This window comes from Nomascus leucogenys, chromosome 13 (assembly GCF_006542625.1).
Source record: "Nomascus leucogenys isolate Asia chromosome 13, Asia_NLE_v1, whole genome shotgun sequence".
Classification (NCBI taxonomy): domain Eukaryota; kingdom Metazoa; phylum Chordata; class Mammalia; order Primates; family Hylobatidae; genus Nomascus; species Nomascus leucogenys.
The window spans coordinates 29465740-29485138 of NC_044393.1; the positions used below are offsets into that span (position 1 = coordinate 29465740).

At 47.5% G+C, this 19399-nt stretch overlaps 1 protein-coding gene across 1 annotated transcript in view; it reads left to right on the forward strand.

Annotated features, from left to right (window-relative positions):
- The window catches only part of PIGU (phosphatidylinositol glycan anchor biosynthesis class U), a 118238-nt gene that overhangs the window by 90801 nt on the left and 8038 nt on the right, over positions 1-19399 (forward strand). Inside the window, exons 9-11 of the mRNA XM_003273553.3 lie at positions 2208-2351; positions 6086-6210; positions 12486-12628. Coding sequence (XP_003273601.1) covers positions 2208-2351; positions 6086-6210; positions 12486-12628 — 412 coding nt within the window. The remainder of the gene's footprint in view (positions 1-2207; positions 2352-6085; positions 6211-12485; positions 12629-19399) is intronic.

Sequence of the window (19399 nt, forward strand, 5' to 3'; positions counted from 1 at the left end):
GGAATGAGCTAGGCACAGAAAGACAAATACCGCATGTGTTCTCACTTATATGTGGACTCTAAAACAATTACGCTCATAGAAGCAGAGAGTAGAAGGGTGGTTACCGATGCCAGTGGGGTGGGAGAATGGGGAGATAATGGTCAAAGGGGTACAAAATCTCAGGAGGAAGGAGGAATATGATTTTTTCTTTTCTTTTCTTGAGTACTAGCACAGCATGGTGAATATAGTTAATAATAGAGTATTGTACATACTAAAATTGCTAAGAGAGTAAATTTCAATTGTTCCCACCGCAAACAGTGTTTAATATTTGAGGTGATGGAAATGTTAACTAGCTAGATTTAATTATTCTACATTGTATTCAGAAATTATAACACCACATAAAATCACCCGTAAATTCGTACAACTGTATGTTGTCAGTTAAAACCCCCCTACAATACTCTGGAAGCTAATTTGGTTTTCATAGCTCTAGCTGGACTCAGAGGGTGAGTGACCACAGGAAGCCTTTATATTAAATAGCAGCGGTTCTCAAACCTTAAGGTGCATCAGAATCACCTGCAGGACTTATTAAAACCCAGATTGCTGGACCCGCCCTCAGAGATTCTGATTAAGTAGGTCTTGGGGAGGGATCAAGAATTTGCATTTCTCCGGTTTTCAGGTGATGCCAATGCTGTTGGCCTGCTGGTTTAGGGAACACACTTTGAGAACCTGTACTGTGAAACACACCTTTGATATGGTGGGATTAACCCATTTATGCCTAGTGTTCTATTATTGAAACGCTAAGCTTGTGGGAGTTACTTATGTCCTACTGCTCAAGGTCATCGCCAAGGTCTGATTTTTCACACAAAAAAATTTGCAACCTCCAGCATAAGTGGGTTAAAGAGCACTCCCTGGGAACATCCAAAGCAAATACCAGCCTCTTAACTGGGAGGTTTGGGCTCAATTCTACAGAGGAATGGATGTGTTCCTCTAGTGCAAGAGGGCCTCTGACAGTTTGAAAATAATGCCACCTGCCACACGTCAAACCTTGAGGGAAAACTCAAATGGACTTGAGCATTGCAGGCTTGCCTGAGTGTGTGTTCATGAATTCTATAAACATTTCCGAATGCCCTCTGCGTGCCAGGCTCTGCGTGGGTGCCGAAGACGTGGTTGCTCCTTAAGCTTTGGGGAGCTCACAGCCCAACAGGTGACAGACTCTTAAACCTGTGCAGGTGGGGAAGGGATCTGAGTGGCAGAACTCCCATTTGGGATTCTGGACTGCTTATTTGTGTTAAATCCTGGCTGAGCATAACAATGACTTGCTGACTTCAGCTCTTCATGCTCTGCCTTAGATAGGAGTTACGGTGCCAGGTGAAGATTTCTTTTTGCTGGGCCACGGATTGTGTTCTTTACCTCATTTCACAGAAAAGGAGATATAGTTACAGCAAGAGGCAAAAGTTAACTTGGGCGGAGGCCTCAGTCAGGGAAATCTGACCAAGAGCCATCGCTCATCTCTCCCTCTGCGTGCCGTATTTGTTGTCCTTTGTAAATTGCGTATTGAGATCAGTTTCAACTTCATATTTTTTTAAATCAAAAATGTAAACTTTAGAAGAGCTAGAATTGCAGCAAAATGTTTGTCTGATTTAATTGGACAAAAAGTTTTCCAGTTAAACCCTAATTTCTCAATTAAGACTGGGACCCTGGGGATCTTAGCCAGAACCCACTGATTGTTCCTAAAGCCCCTAGAAGTCCCACTGCAGTCTCAGGCACTCGGTTTTCTGGCTCCTGCTGCGGGGTGTGGAGTAAGAATGGGGAGGAGCAGGATCTTTGAGCGTGGTCCTCTAGGCAGGTCTTTAGAATGCCCAAAATAGATACTGTGTTTTAAAACTCATTCCTCCTTTGTTACAGTACTGGGTATCTCCTGATTTTAAACTGTCTTGTGCAGTAAAACAGGGGTGAGTCTCTTTATTCCTAGGATGAATCCCTGCCTCATTTCAGATTTGTTTGGCTTAGCTAATATTTGTTATGGGTTATCATTATATGTCTCTGCTCATGTTTGTTAATTACCTGTATCCAGGGTACCTAGAGAGCCCTTCCCATCCTGATCTCTCTAGGGAGAAAGTCGTCCTTGGCTGCCCAGCAGTGACCAAAGTCTTCAGGAGAAATCAAGGTCAAAGAAGACAATTTATAACTTTTGTCTTTTTTCTCTCCCTTTGTTTTCTTAATTCCAGACTTTCTGTTCCAGATCTCACTCCAAACATTGGTCTTTTCTGGTACTTCTTTGCAGAGATGTTTGAGCACTTCAGCCTCTTCTTTGTATGTGTGTTTCAGATCAACGTCTTCTTCTACACCATCCCCTTAGCCATAAAGCTAAAGTAAGTGGCTGGACCTGCTGCTGCTGTGTCTACAGAGCTATCCGAGAAGCCCCTGCCCCTAGTAGCCTTGAGGGTGGCCTTCAAATGTGGAGCACATGCTTTCAGGTTTAGAGCATCTCACCTAAGGAACCTGCCTTCAGTTGCCGCAGTTGCCAGCGCCATAGCAGGCAATAGAGTCGCATGGGTGCAGGCTGCAGTGAGGGTGCTTTGGAGCCCCAGCATTTTCCCTGGCCTCACTCTGAGGTGCTCAAGCCCACATTGCTACTGAGCCCATTCACTGTTTTGGACTAGAGCCAGGCAGTGGCCAGGCATGGTGGCTCACACCTGTAATCACAGTACTTCAGGAGGCTGAAGCAAGAGGGTCACTTGAGGCCAGGAGTTTGAGACCAGCCTGGACAACATAGCAAGATCCTATATCTACAAAAAATTTAAAAATTAGCCAGGTGGCGGCCTGGGTGCAGTGGCTCACGCATGTAATCCCAGCACTTTGGGAGGCCAAGACAGGTGGATCACCTGAGGTCAGGCGTTCGAGACCAGCCTGACCAATATGGTGAAAGCCTGTCTCTACTAAAAATACAAAAATTTGCCGGGTGTGGTGGCGGGTGCCTATAGTCCCAGCTACTCTGGAAGCTCAAACAGGAGAATTGCTTGAACCCAGGAGGCAGAGGTCACAGTGAGCCAAGATTGTGCCACTGCACTCCAGCCTGGGCGACAGAGCAAGACTCCGTCTTACCAACAACAACAACAACAACAACAATTAGCCAGGTGTGGTGGTGTGCCCCTGTAGTCCCAGCTGCTTGGGAGGCTGAGGCAGGAGGATGACTTGAGCCTGGCAGTTTGAGGCTTCAGTGAGCTGCCTGGGTGACAGGCGGAAGTGCATGTCTCAAAAAAAAAAAAAAGAACAGGAGTTGTGGAGGGGAGTGTGTTTGGAAAAAGTGTATCTGGTGGAATGTCTCCATCAACAGTCCAGTGACAGGTCGTCCACAGGGACTCTGGATAGTTTAGTTGGGAGGCTGCCTGCCTGCAACTGTTTAATCTCCTGATGTGTTTCCCTCCAAAGGATGTGTGGAGTTCTCTTCTGCAGTCTAAGAGAGCTGACAGATGTTAGGCCTGCTCCATCCCAGGCGCCCTTCTAGACCCTCTGAAACATAATCATACCTAACCTAGCAACTCCTGGAGATAGGCGTTAGATTCTTATCACTCCTATTTTATAATTGAGGAAATTGATGCTCAGAGAGGTGGGATGATTTTCCCAGTCACACAGCTAGTAAGCAGTGGAGCTGGGATTTAGACTCAGGTTTGTCTGGCTCCAGAATCTATGCTTATCCCCCTGCACCATGCCAAGCTCCGGAGAGATTGCTTGTAGTAGCCTCTGGAAATGGTTCTATTATCCTAGCTTCAGATAAGGGAGAACAGGCACAGACAGGTACAAATACGCCTGGATGGTCCGGGGAACCTGAAAGAGAGTTTGATTTAGATTTCAAGAGCTCAAGTTCTCTGTCCTAACCTTCCTGCCATTCTCCATGGTCTGTGCACCAATGCACATGGTTCCCATTCTGTAAAACCTCAAAAGCTGATGCTTCCTTCCCATGACACAGCCTTGGCCTGGCTTCTGACAGAACACCCTCCTTCCATGGCCTGGCAGGCTCTGGAACTCTGGCAGCCTTGCCCTGCTGAGCTCTCCAGCTGTCTGTGGTCCACCTTCCCCGTCCTTGTTCTGGTTAGGCCCAGCCACTGGGTGAACAGGAGCAGGGAGCCCAGGGCACCTTTCCACATTGGCCATGCAGCCAGCTCTCCGGCAGCTTTTATTGTCTGCATGCAAGGCTACACATTGCTCCTGGGTAGGCAGTAATGTCACCATTTTATGACCTGAGCCAGGCCCACACAGTTGTGGGGACAGAAAATATGAAGAGACCTGCTCTCCCTGCTGTCTTCTCTTCTGCCTGGGTATGAAGCTCCACCTAAGCTCTCCTGCCCTCTGCAAGATTTGTTTCCAGTGCCAGCTTTGTAGGAACAGGGCCCTTCAGGCCACCCCGGTCCCTGTGCAGTGCTGCAGGAGGCTGTAGTCTGTTTTTTTGTCACCGCATTTTCACCAGCCTTTTCATAGAAATGTTGCCGTTGTTACCAGCTACCTGAAAAGCCTGAAGCCAGTGATTTGGATTGTGTTTAGGAAGATGTTCACACTGAGCTATAGCTGGACGCTTCTTAGAGGCTACAGGGCTGCACGCCTTTGCCAAGCTGCGTTTCTGAGGCATTTGCTGCACAGCAGCACTGGAGCATTCTGGGTGTGGACATGTTTGCACATCTCAGATTCACACCCATTGAGTCACCCTGACCTTTGACCTGCAAGACAAAAAGGTCATTAATCTCTGAAGAAAACCTTCATGGGTTAGGCATCCAGGTACTGTGCAGAAGTAGGCCATGTGCATGTGGTTGAAGTGTAGCTGAGGAGGGTATAGATCCAGCCTCTCCCTGTTGGCTTCCCTTTAGCACTTGGTCAGCTCTCGGAGGGGCACTGAGATTGAGCTCTGTCCCCCAACTCTCTCCTGACCGGAGCTTGGAAGTATGATCAGCACTCAGGAGAACAGTATTGGGCGTGATTAAGAGCTCAGGAGACAAACAACTCCGTCGCTTACTAACCTACTCAGTCAATGCACTTCTCTGAATCTGTTTCTTCATCTGTGAAGTACAGGTGAGAGGATTGCCTACTTTTTTTTTTTCTTTTTGAGACAAGGTCTCACACTCTGTCATCCAGGCTGGAGTGCAGTAGTTGATCACGGCTCACTGCAGCCTCAACCTCCTGGCACCAGCACCCCTCCCACCTCAGCCTCCTGAATAGCTGAGATTACAGCCATATGCCACCACACTCAGCTAATTTTTAAATTTTTTGTAGAGATGAGATTTCGCTATGTTGCCTAGGCTGGTCTCAAATCTTGGGCTCAAGCCATCCTCCTGCCTCAGCCTCCCGAAGTGCTGGGATTACAGATGTGAGCCACTGTGCCCGGCCCAGGATTGCCTGCCTTGAGGGGTGGTTGAGGTGTGGTGAGGATCACGTGAGAGGATGCAGGAAAAGGAGTTTACACAGGGAGTTCAAGAGTGGATACCCATTGCTATCACTTATTATTAGGTTAAAATAATAATTGAAACTGCTATTAGTTTAAGTTAACAAGAATAGTCCCAGCCCTTAAGAACTGAAAAGCTCTGTGCAGTTCACAGTTCTCTTCCTGGAAAGAAGTTCATCGCACTATGGGTCTGTAGACCCTGCTGACCATGTTGTCAGAGAAAAAAGGCATCAGCAAGGAGGCACTTCCTGCCTTGCGTCCAGTTGTCAGAGGGGCCTCTGGCAAGGGAGGCTGCCTAATTATCCTGCCAAGCAGTCATTTAAGCCCAGTCATAAAGAATGCTGACTTCATTTGTTTTCTTCCTCTGTGGCTCCTAGGGGAAGGCCCAGAGCTGGCAGAGGCAGAGGGGGGCTGTTGATGGGAAATGTCTCTGTGGGCTGTTTCCCTAGTGTTTGCCAGGCCCTCCTCACCACCTCTGGATATTTCTGGGTCCCTGCAGTTTTCTGCTCTGCTACTGGGGCCTGGCCCATGCCTTGTGGATAGCAGAGCCAGCCCCTTCCTGAAGTCCCCTGAGGATTATTTTTGGTTCAAAGGATGGAGTCAGGAGTCTCTAGGGTAGTCCTGGTCCCTGACTCATCTCTCTCTCTCTCTCTTTTCCCTGCCCTGCCCCAGGGAGCACCCCATCTTCTTCATGTTTATCCAGATCGCTGTCATCGCCATCTTTAAGTCCTACCCGACAGTGGGGGATGTGGCGCTCTACATGGCCTTCTTCCCCGTGTGGAACCATCTCTACAGATGTGAGTACTCCCGCCTCTGCCACAGATTTGTGTCAGCCTGGGCCTGGATGAGACTGCTGCAGGGAAAAGGAATTCACAGGCATTTACCAGGCACCTGTTATGCTGGCAGCACTAGGAGGGGAGCAGAGGCATGAGGCACAATATCTGCTTCCAGGTGCCGCGGACTTGTGATGATAAAAATAATTGCCATTTATTGAGCACTTACTGTGTACCTGGCCACTGTGGCTCTCACAGTGTTACATGCGTTAATTAGCTCATTTGATCTTCACACCAGCCTTTGAGGTAAGTATCCACATTTTGCAGATGAGAAAACTGAGGTATAGAAAGGTAGAGCCACTCATTCAAAGTCTAATTAGAAGAGCTGGGATTGGAATCCAGATCTGTGAACCTCTATCCAGTGCTGTCCAGCAGGGCTTTACGATGATAGAAATGTCCTCTGTCTGCACAGTTCAATAGGGTAGCCACTTGCGTGCCTGAGAACCTGAATTTTTAATTTAAATTTCAGAAGCCACATGTAGCTAGGCTACCATACTAGACAGCAGAACTCTATGCCCTGGGCTTTGAACCATTCCCCAGTGCTGCACCCAAAGGTTACTACAAGGCAGAGGGGCAAAGTTAGACTTCCGTGCCCACTGTGACAACCCCTCTAAACTCTAACCATCCCCTCCTCAGAGGTGGCTTAGTGGTGACCTATCTGTGCTGCCTAGGCCGCCAGTGCTCTTAGCCCTCTATGGGGGGTTCTTTTCAGTGTTTGGGGGCTCCATCAGAGTAGATACCATAACTCATTCACCTTTGTGTCCCCAACACTCAGGACTGAACCTGACACATAGAAGACCTTGCAAATGTTTGTGGAGTGGATTTTTAAACCTCCCCAATAAAGAGGCAGTGTCAGTGGCCCAGCACCACCTGATTCTCTAAACAAGGCATGGAAGGGAGCTGTTGAACTTTCCTTGCCTGCTGTGGGTGTCCAGCAAGGTGTCCAGAATCAACTAGGGAGTGCAGGCTTCAGAGGAAGTGAGTCTTTGTTGTTGTTTTGGGTGTCAACCAGGAAGTGAAACTGACCAGCTGTGGGAAGCAGCCTACCTATAGGAGTGTGCCTCTGAGTGAAGATAAACAGGGGTGTGGGCAGCTGAGCCAGGGCTACTCCTGCAGGTGATGGCCTGGTGGGGCTGTGACCCATCTGGCCTGACTGGGAGGAGGAAGCAGTGTCTTCTGTGGTGACATCCTCTCTGCACAGATGAGAGTCACCCAGTCCAGCAGGTTGAGAGTCAGCTTGGGTCCCCTCGGCAGAGTAGCCAGTGACAAATCATGAGACCACCAAAACATGGACACGCCTCAGTTTGTGATAGTGGATTTCAAGAATGTAGAATGGATTTTTGTGGTTGCCCATCCCACACTGGGCACTCTCTCTCCCTCAGTGACTGTCTTTCATCCCATTTGCTGAGCAGTCGGGAGAGTCACTTGACTCCGATTCCTGGCATTCCCATTACGAGCCCCACGTGTTCTTAGGCACATCGTTTAACCTTTCTGAGCGTCTGATTTTTCCATTATTCAAATAAAGAAAATAACTTTCATGAGTGTGTTAAGTTTGAGAAAGAATGTCTGTAAACAGCACTGCAGTTAGTATCGTGAGTAATAATTATGCAGGGGAGTCTCTCACATAGTTCCGTGATCAGAGCTTCGGGCTTGGTAGCCAGAGTCATCAGAATAAACATATTTTTCAAGACTCGAATAAACTATTTTATGCCCTCTGGGGTGAGGAGGCACAAAGAAGAAGGATGGGGTTTCCAGAAACCTGAATGATCTAATAGTTGCTTTTGCTGGCTGGCAGGGCACATAGTCTGCAGGTTCAGGTTGTCTGAAGATCCTGCAGAGAACAATAGCTGTCCGCCTGTGCTTCACTGCTCTTGCTTGGAGAACCTGCTTGGGGCTTGACAACTGTGAATCATTATTAGCTGGGAGCAGCATCAGCCCTGGTCCTTGGGACCTATGAGTGGGATGTATGTGTTGAGACGTGTTTAAGCCTACGTTGAATATATTTAATGTGGCTAGGAATTCCATTTAAACATTAGCTGTCCGCGCCAACATGTGTGCTCCCACATTCACCTTTCTGTTTTCCTGTGCAGTGGAGAGGAGAAAAGGAATGTGGCCCCTCCCTGAGTGTAGGTCCCAGACGCTGGACTCTCTGGAGCTTGGATGAGTCATACAGACGCACAATTGTGGTGTTAGGGAACAGCCTGCTGGCAGAGCCCATGCCAGCCTGCGCGGTCCAGCAGAAGGAGCCAGTTACGAAAGGGCTGGATTTGTGTGTGTGTTTGTTTTGTTTTTATTACTATTGTATAGCGATAAAAGAATGTTGATAGATATACATATAAAGAATCATGATAAAATATATTCCCACGTGTTTTGGCACCTTGTTTAAGAAAGGGAATATCACCATGGCCTTGGAAGTCCCGAAATCCCCTCTGTTCCCCTTCTGATTGGACTGGATTTTTCAGGTGGGATTTTCTTTCTGAATGCCTGAGGCTCTGAAGGGAAAGTGGCTTGCCTGAAGTTCCAGTTCATCAATCATGGTGCCAGAGATTGGATAAGCCACCCAGTGAATGTGGTGGGGAACCTGATTCCATCTGGCCTCGCAAGTCTGATGAAGGGTGAACCCTTTCACCTTGTTAGGCCCTGGTCACCTCTGACGCTTTCTGGTGCCTGGAACAAGCTGTCCCGTACCCCAGGTCTCCAGCTCCATCTGCTCTGGCATATATAGCTTTAATCTTCTGGCCTGTCAGCCAGCAAGAGTGAATAGCAGCTCCCCGTTCCTGCAGAGGTCACCACAGGCCAGAAGCCAACTGCATGCTGGTGATGGTTCTCTAGCCACATGGGAATGTATCTTTGCAGCCCTTCGAGATAGCACCCAGAGGCTGCCAGTGAGCCTCTCTTGTCTCTTTGCACTTGGTTTCCTTCCTGTCACCCTGTCTGAAATCTGTGTCCCTGGCTGGAGGCACAGAACAAGAACCACCTGGTCTGGCAGGCCGCAAGCCTTTTATTTTGGGAATAGTCTGTGTTCTTTTCAGCAAAATAATTTCCAGGGCATCAGAAAGAACCACTGAGAAATGTACATGGTGATGTTGGGTTAGAGGAGTGGGAAGCATTTGTTCTCCTTCTTGAGGTAGTAACTTGGTTTAATAATAATAGTAATTCTCAGTGAAAACGTCCCTTTGCAAGACTCCTTATTCCTGGGAGGTCTCAGGAGGCTTGAGTCAGGGTTTTGGCCTCTCATCTTTGAAAACCCAGAATTGAGAAACTTCAGATTAGAAAAGAAGATCTTTGCAAGCCCTCCAGGCCAGTGTCCAAATTGTGGGATTTCTTAGACCGCTAATGTTTCAATAAACTTGGGTGACAGACTTGCCAGCTTTTTATTTTGCTGAAGACATTAAAACAATCAACTACCAGCCATTCTTCCCCATGTTATAAAATAAATAACTTTTTAATGACAACAAAATGATAACTATCATTTCTCAATAAAGGATGAACTGTAACTTGAAAACATTCAGCTTTACAAAGAACTGTGAACTACCGTGTCCTGATTATTCTCCTTTTGACACAGTTCAGTGGCATCTCTGTTGCAGACTAAGGGGCTGCAGCTGTAATCCAGTGGTTCACAGCCTCGACTGCATATTGGAATTACCTGGGAAGCTTTTAAAACCTCATATGGATGCCTGAACCCCACCCTAGAGACTTTGACTTAGTCTGAGGGCTCTCCATGTGATTTCATTTTGTTGTTTGTTTGTTTGTTTTGAGACACAGTCTTGCTCTGTTGCTCAGGCTGGAGTGCAGTGGTGTAATCTCGGCTCACTGCAACCTCTGCCGCTCCAGTTCCAGCAATTCTTGTGCCTCAGCCTCCTGAGTAGCTGGGATTATAGGCGCCCGCCACCATGCCTGGCTAATTTTTGTATTTTTAGTAGAGATGGGGTTTTGCCGCGTTGGCCAGGCTGGTTTCGAACTCCTGACCTCAGGTGATCTACCTGCCTCAGCCTCCCAAAGCGCTGGGATTATAGGCATGAGCCACTGCACCCGGCCGTGATTTTGTTTTGTAGTGGGAGTTGAGAATCATCTGTATCATCCAGGCCCCTTCCAATGCATGAACCCCCAGTATAGCATCTCTACTAAGTTGTTTTACAACTAATACAAATGGCCTAAATGTTTGGGAGTTTCTCCACCCTTTAAGTCTCCCAAAACTCTCACTTGGGAGAAGGGATTTCCTGAAGGTCAGTATCAGAGAAGAGAAGGGAACTTCCATTCATTAAGTGTCTGCTGGGAACCAGGCACAGTGCTAAGTTCTTTTTAAAAAGGTATTCTTTTAATTATTTTAAATAATATTTATTAGTTTTGTAAAATATGATAAAGTATAAAGAAAGAAAAGTAACAGACAATCCGCCTATCTGATAACCCCTAGAGAGTTAAAACGGGGGAAAAAGTACAGTGTGGTAGGCAGAGTAGTAGCCCTCCCCTCACAAAGCTGTCCACGTTGTAATCCCCAGAACCTGTGAAGACATCGCCTTACATGGCAAAGGGACTTTAAGACCTTGGGAGGGGAGATTATCCTGGACAATCCAGGTGGCCCCAGTGTAATCACAAATGTCCCTCAAAGTGGAAGAGGTGGAGGCAGGGGGAATATGGGAAATCTTCTGCCCAATTTTGCGTGAAACTAAAACTGCCCTAAAAAATAAAGTCTACTGGGCTTGTTTGTTCATGCCTGTAGTTCCAGCTACTCAGGAGGCAGAGACAGGGGGATCCCTGGAGCCCAGGAATTCGAGGCTTCAGTGAGATATGATCCAGCCACTCCACTCCAGCCTGGGCAATGTAGTGAGATTCCATCTCAAAATAAATAGTCTATTTTTTAAAAAAAGATGGAAGAGGGAGGCAGAAGAGAAGGTCTGAGTGATGCAATGTGAGAAGGCCTCAATCCACCATTGCTGGATTTGAAGCTGGAAGGGGGTCATGAACCAAGGAATGCAGGGGGCCTCTGGGTGCTGGAAAAGGCAAGTGAGGGTTTCTCCTCTAGAGATTTTAGCCTGTGAGACCCATTTTGGAACTTCTGACCTCCAGAACTGTTTAATAATAAAGAATATTATTTGAATCACTAAGTTTGTGGGAATTTGCTATAGTAGCAATGGAAAACTAATGTAGCCAGTGATATATCTGTGTCATTTTTTCACATGTCATCTTGTTTAATCCAAATGAAGTGTGCGTTTTAGCCCAATTTTATTTTTATTTTTAAACATTTTTTATTTTTAAATTTTTAAAATTTTTTAGAGGTGGAGTCTCACTATGTTGCCCAGGCTGATCTTGAACTCCTGGGCTTAAGCAATCTTCCTACCTCAGCCTCCCAAAGTGCTGGGATTACAGGCATGAGCCACCATGCCCACCCTAATTTTTAATTTTTATAAGTACATACTAGATGTGTAGCCTCATTTTACAGATGAGGAAGCTGAGGTCTAGAGAAACTTGCTAATAAATGGCAGAGCAGGATTTTAACCAAGTCGGTACCCGGCTGCCGTGCTACGCTCCCGTTTGGCTGAAGCCAGCCTGCCTGCCTGCCTGCCTCTGGACCACCCTTGAGTAGCAGGTCCTTCCTGAGACCTCAGGGAGAGCTTTCTTCCTGGTGGGATTCGGCATTCCCTTAGGGGCAGAGAGTGAAAGACGGTGTCAAAAAGAGGTCCTTTATCATCTAAGGGAGAGTTGGGAATGTTTGAAGAGTGAGGCAGGGGGTCCTAAGACACCAGTTAAGGAGAATGGAAAACGTGTTCCTAAGACCTAGGACTGTGGCCCCATGGAGACCCACGGTGGGGCTCTAATCGTCACGGTTCATGCTGGGGTTCCCACTCATAATCCCACATGGCCAGATGGCACCCTGCTTGGGGAGAGGGATACTCTTGGACCCTCCAAGATTAGGAGGTGAGGGGAATATCTTCCTGAAATGCCCTGTTTGGTGCCCCAAGGCACTCATGGCATTTCTAACTATAGGTGGTCTTCAGCCAGCCAAGCCCACAGTGGGAGGAAATAATCCAAATCCAGGAGCTACCACCAGCTGTGGGCATGGGGAGCCATTGACTTGGGAGTCTGAGGTTTGCTTCCTGGCACCCCAGTACCTCTGGGGGTGCTCTGCCTTTGAGCTACATGAGGCTCACCTTGGGCCTCTCCATTCGGGGGGCCATTGCAGCAGGGAAAGGGTGCCAGAGAGAGCGTGTCAGGTTAACTGTGACCCTCTGTCTTTGCAGTCCTGAGAAACATCTTTGTCCTCACCTGCATCATCATCGTCTGTTCCCTGCTCTTCCCTGTCCTGTGGCACCTCTGGATTTATGCAGGAAGTGCCAACTCTAATTTCTTTTATGCCATCACACTGACCTTCAACGTTGGGCAGGTAAGAGGGACAGCATGGGGGTCAGCTTGGGGACAGGAATTCATTTTGCAGCCTCAAGCATTCAGCCATGGCCTTGGATTCTGCATACTGAGGGTGTAGACGTGAAGGAGGGACAGTTACTCCCCTCAAGTAGCTCCCAGTCGGAGAGGACAGGGAAGTAAGAGCAGTGTAAGGCTGAACCTGGCAGATATATATTGGGCACCACACTGAGCCATAGCCACGCTGAATTCTCAGCAAGCCTAGGAGACAGGGCATGTTATCCATACTTTACAAATGAGGGACAGAGGCTTGCAGAGGTCGTCTCTTGTCGAAGGTCATTAGAGGAGCCAAGAACAAAATTCACATAAGGCTTGATTTCTGAGGCACCCCTTTCTGTAATGGTGCCTGTGGTTCCAGCACCCGTAGGGAGTAGACAGAGTGAGGGGGAGAGGGCAAGGCAAGAGGAGGAGAGGCTCTGTGGACTCTTGGGACAGCAGGAACAAAGGCAGGCAGAGGAGAAGGGGGCTGGTCTGGCTCTTGGGGAGTTGAGCATAAATTGTGTGGCTGGGAGCAGTGGAGAGGAGGCTGTGGTCACAGGCTGAGGAGTACCAGCAAGGAGCTCAGCCTTCCCCTGAGCTGGGAAGCCTGTCCCTCTCTGTTCCACAGAGCAGGATTCTCAATCAGAATCCTCAGAGGGAGCTTGTTAAAAATGCAGATTCCCTGTTAACAGGCTTTAAACTCTGCAGTTATGTTGCAACCATCCCAAGTACATGGCTCTGTTTTAAAAAGCCAGGTCCTCTGATCCCACTCCCAGAAGTGTTGATTCAATGTGGAATACAGGGTCAGGAATTTATATTTTTAATAAGCTCTTCCAGAGGTTCTGTGGCAGCGGGTCTAGCAAACTAGGTAGACTCACCCACCCTTCTTGGAAGTTCCCTCCTCCACGTGCTGCCTTCTCTCAGGTCAGGCTCTGACCTCGTAGTGGAAGTCTCATGAGAATCACTTGTACCATTTACCATTTCAATTGCCATTGGCACAGCCAGGCATTTCCTATGTGTAATAGCCTGGATGGGAAGCAGGCTGGCTGGAAAGACTAATGATGCCAGTGAATAATCCCCAGGGTAATTCTTGCCTCCAAGGTTAGCTGCGGGAAAAGAAAGGAGTTAGGGCTTTTTCAGTGAGTGACGGGACTGGTGTTTCCTGCATGGACATTTCTGGACGATTAATGTCCAGCCCAGCCAGTTGTCTTGGTTTGTGAGCAGAAGAAAGAGAGATAGAGGGCCCTGTAGCCTGGGTGGGGCCCAGCCGGAGGGCCTGTTCTGCCTCTCACACTGTAGTTAGGGATGGTGGATGCGCAGCCCCTCTTACTTCTGACCCACGCAGGCAGAATTCTGCAGGGCTCAACTGCATATCCTGAAGGAATCCAGAAGGTTGCCCTGGCTCTCCTGCCTTTCTGGAATCTCCTTCCTTTTCCTTACCTCCCAGTGGTAGCTGGCATGGGTGGGCATTGGACCTGCCCTGGGCCTCTAGGGAGGTTGGCAAGCTCCACAGATATAGTCCACAGCCTATTGTCCTGTCATGAGTCTTAGTCTTAAGTTTGGGTCTGGAAATACAGTTGCAGTGATTATGAAGCATCCGTGGAACTTGCCAGATAACAGCTTTCTTCTCTGTAGCTGCCTTTCTGAGAGAAGGGACTCTAAAGCAGCACAGGGGGGTGTCTGCAAGTGGTCAGGTGCCATTGAAGGCAGGAGAAACTGAATTATTGGAAAGAGGGATTGGGGTTAGGGATGGAAACCAAAGGCAGGTGGATCAAGTGTGTTCATAGCTGAGAGAAACCAGCTGGACTCTTGGCATGATCTCTTACCTTTTTTTTTTCTTAATCTCTTTTTAAAATGTATTTTAAATCATCAAGTAATACATGAATTCATTATTGCTGGGGGAAAGAAGTCAAACAAAATAGAAGAATATGGAATGGGCTGAGTGTGGTGGCTCATGCATGTAATCCCAGCTCTTTGAGAGACCAAGGTAGAAGGATTACTTGAGGCTAGGAGTTCAAGAACAGCCTGGGCAACATAGCAAGACCCCATCTCTACCAAAAAAAAAAAGACTATGGAATGAAAAGAAAAGAAAAGATCTGCCTGAGCCCCCATCGTTTTCTACCCCTCTGCAGACGTGGCCACTGGGATCAGTTTGGTATGTGTCTTTGCAGACTTTCCTCTGTGCATTTATAGACAGCTATAGACACAGATACATAAAGAGAGTTTTTTGTTTGTTTGTTTATATAGGTAAATGGCATTCTCCTTTAAATAGCATTCTTTGGCTTGCTGTTTTTCACTTAATGATTTTGTCTTGAGATAATTTTTTAATGGCTCTGTAATATGCAGTGGTTTGGACTAGGTACAGCTGTGCTGATGGGCATTGAGGTTGCCCTTGGTTATTTTGGCACTTTATTTATGTATTTATTTTTTGAGATAGAGTCTCACTCTGTCACCCAGGATAGAGTGCAATGGTGTGATTTCGGCTCACTGCAACCTCCACCTCCTGGGTTCAAGCAATTCTCTCACCTCAGCCTCCTGAGTAGCCAGGATTATAGGCGTGCGCTACCATGCCTGCCTAATTTTTGTATTTTTGGTAGAGAGTAGAGACGGGGTTTCACCACATTAGCTAGGCTGGTCCTGAACTCCTGACCTCAAGTGATTTGCCTGCCTCGACCTCCCAAAGTGCTGGGATTACAGGTGTGAGCCACTGCGCCCGGCCTATTTTGTCACTTTAAATGTAAGAGCCTTGCAGTCGGGCGTGGTGGCTCATACCTGTAATCCCAGCACTTTGGGAGGCTGAGATGGGAGGATCACTTGAGGTCAGGAGTTTGAGACCAGCCTGGTCAATAGTAATAAATAATAAAAATAATAATTAGTAAATAAAAAAATAATAATAAATAGTAAATAATAAATAAACGGAAGAGCCTTGCATATCCCTCCACATATTCTTGTACACACTTGCTGGTGTTTTATAGAGTAGATTCCAAGTGGTGGGATTTGCTGGGTCAGGGGGCATATACATTTTACGCCTTTGGCAGGTATTTCCAAGTTGCCCTTCTGGCAGGCCACACCAACCTACAGGCCTCCCAGCAGGGGGTCCAAGTACTTCCTGGGGCTGCTGGCTTTGGACTTTGTTGCTGCTGCTGCCAGGTCACTAACAGGGTGCGTCAGATGGGGCCACTTGCTCACTGAGGCAGTCACTCGAGGCATATCCTTGTCCCACAGCACTGACTGAGGTAAGAGAGCCCCTCTTCATGAAAGTTATGCCACCCTTGCCTTTGGACCTGTTGGAAGCCTCAGAGTGCAAAATGAGGCATTTCAAATTTTACTAAGAGTTAAGTGTCACCTCCTCATAGAGACCTTTCATGAGGTCCCCTTGTCCCACTGTCTTTTTCTCAGCCTTGCATGTCCTGCGCAGCCCAAGCTCAGCCCCTGCTTCTGTGTCTTCCATCGAGACGTATGGCATTTGGGGACATATTCTCAGTTCCATATCCTGCTGTGAGCTAGGAAGGTGCCTGGTATTCACCTGCCTCATTTTCTCCTCCTTGGGCAATACAGAGCAGAGCTCTCCTAGGAACCAGATGAGTACAGATTTCAAGGAAGTATCTAGAACCTTGCTATCATTGCTGAAATCAAGAGCTGAATATAGAGAACATCTTGGCTTATAGATTGTTTTTTAAATCCTGCTCTGTTTGAGTTGTTCAGTGCCATACCCTATTACAGAACAAATTATGTGTGGATTATTAGTTATACTGGCAGGTAAACCAGTGACTAAGGCCCCATCCTTTACCCTGGGAGCTATTTATTTTTCTGCCTGTGGCATGGTTCATTTGCTAATTGTGGTTGTTCCTCAGAGTCAGTAACAGGAAATGACAACAGTAAACCATCCATGGTTGGGGGTGCGCCTGAGTGTGAGAGAACAAAGGAGGGATTGAGACCAGTGGATTGCTCGAGGGCCTCCCCCACTTTCTCAAGTGATTTAACTCCTCTAGGTTGCAGTTTCCTTATCTCAAAAACTGGGATGATGACCCACAGCTTCCAGGGTATTGAGAGGATTGGACGTAACTTGTGGGTCCTGTTGCCATTACTCATGTGTGTTGACATGGGAAATAGCAAGAGCAACATGCTCTTCAAATACCCAGAGCAGATTCCTGGAGAAACAGTCCATGAATCAAAGGAAGCAGTTTTTTTTTTTTCAACTCTTTTATTTTGTGAGTCAGTGACCAGCAGATGGAAAATATTAATCAAGGATTACATTTAAACAAAAAGGAACTTGTTTAAGTTTAGCTTTTTTAAAAGAGTGGGGCAAAGTGTCACACTCATCTTCATTCTGTTTAAAAACAGAGAACATAAGAAAATCTTTTCCTAAAATTATAATTAATAGTGGCTCACGCGGCCGGGCGCAGTGGCTCACACCTGTAATCCCAGCACTTTGGGATCATGAGGTCAGGAGATCAAGACCATCCTGGCTAACATGGTGAAACCCCATCTCTACTAAAAATACGAAAATTAGCTGGGTGTGGTGGCATGCGCCTGTAGCCCCAGCTATTCGGGAGGCTGAGGTAGGAGAATCGCTTGAACCCTGAAGGTGGAGGTTGCAGTAAGCTGAGATCGTGCCACTGCACTCCAGCCTGGGCGACAGAGCGAGACTCTGTCTCAAAAAAAAAAATAAATAAATAAATAACAGTGGCTTATGTTTCAGGAGAGCTTACTAGGGGCTGGCCCCACGTGATCCCTGTAATCTTCTGATCACGTGCTCAGATGGCCTTCTGAACCATTCTGTGTGCATTTACATAAACTCATAGGCCCATGGAGAGAGAGGCTTATTTGTGTGTGGGTATGTGTGTTTTATTATTGACATAATGATGAAAGTAGGACTTTTTTCCCTTTTAGTAAAATGTCTTGGTGATCTTTCCTTGCTCATATGTGAGAGAGGAACCTCCTTTTTATTTGAGTCCTGCATATGTGAAGTCACCACACTTTACGTAACTACTCTACCGACAGCCCTTTGCATTGTTTTCCTTTTTTTCTTTAGTTATAAGGAATTTACTCTTCATAACAGCCCTTTGAAGGAAGTACTATTATTAACTCATGATACAAATGAGGAAACTGAGGCTTGGAAGGGTTAGAGACTTACCCAAACTCACTAAGCTGTGAAGGGGTATATTTATCCACAGTCTTGTTTGTCACATCCTCTTAGTAGACTGTGGGTTCCATTAGGATGAGCCCTGGGTCTGTCTTCTTCATGACTGTATCCCCAGCACCAAGAAGAATATTCGATGACTACTTATTGATGACAAATTGAATGAGCTGGCATCAGAAACCACATTTTATGACCAATGCTCTAACACAATTCTGTACACCCTAACCTCCCCGTGCCAATCCCTGTTTTGGTCTGATTTGGGCCTGTGGCTGGTCTACTGGATTCCTAGGGGGTCAGAGCCAGAGCCCCCTTACCCTTGTATCCCAGTAGCTGGCCTGAGAGCCCCACTCCTGCCCTGTGTCTATATCCAAAACAGACTTCTCGTCTGCCTGCCCTTCCTTTTCTAAATTTTATTTTAGTAGGCCGGTTGCAGTAGCTCATGCCTGTAATCCTAGCACTTTGGGAGGCTGAGGCGGGCAGATCACTTGAGCTTAGGAGTTCGAGACCACCCTGGGCAACATGGCAAAACCCCATCTCTACAAAAAAATACAAAAATTAACCGGGTGCAGTGGCATGCTACCTGTAATCCCAGCTACTCAGGAGGCTGAGGCAGGAGAATCACTTAAGCCCGGTAGGCGAAGGTTGCAGTGAGCCGAGATCATGCCACTACACTCCATCCTGGGTGACAGGAGTGAAAATGCTGTCTCAAAAAAAATTTTTTTTAAATTTTATTTCATTTTGTTTTCTTTTTGAGACAGGGTCTTGCTCTGTTGCCCAGGCTGGAGTGCAGTGGCACAGTCACAGCTCACTGCAGCCTCAACCTCTTAGGCTCAAGAGATCCTCCCACCTCAGCCTCCCAAGTAGCTGGAACTACAGGCACACCCCCACACCTAGCTGCTTTTAAAATTTTTGGTAGAGACAGGGTCTTGCTATGTTGTTACGAGCTCAAACTCCTGAGCTCAAGCCAAACTCCTGCCTCAGCCTCCCGAAGTGCTAGGATTACAGGTGTCAGCTGCCGCACCCGGCCAACCACCCACCCTTCCAAGCAGGATGTGGATCATCTGGAACTCTACTCCTCAAGGCACTGTCTATTTGCCATGAAGGGCCACCCTGACCCCTCTCTGTACTGCAGACCCTCAGATACTGGGCTGGCCTTGCACTGGCCATTCTCCTTTCTGTTTTGAGTGAGGCCTGAAGCCTGAGGTCTGACACCAACCTCCTGCGTGCTGCCCCCTGCCTGGGACTCACTGTTCACTGCAATACAGATGAAACCATAATCCTGTCTCCTGGAGTTGCCTCTCAGTTGGCCTGGTGTGTCATTCTGGGAAATGGGACCTATGAGGAAATGCTTGGAGACTTGTTGGGTGGGTCATTAGTGGCTGAATGGTGTGTAGCCCCCATTTGGGGATGGCTCGAGACCCAGTTCAGGTTTCTTCCTGCAGGTTGTGTGTGGCCTGGGCTGTGCAAGATCCCAGGTCTGTGTGTGGGAAGGCTCATTCCTCCCGACATGCGGTGCCTGTGGCCAAGCTGGAGCCCTTGTCCTCATCCTGCTGGATGTGTGTGTTTACTTTGCTTTTCCAAACTAGTGGCATTCTGTCAAGGTCATAGTTC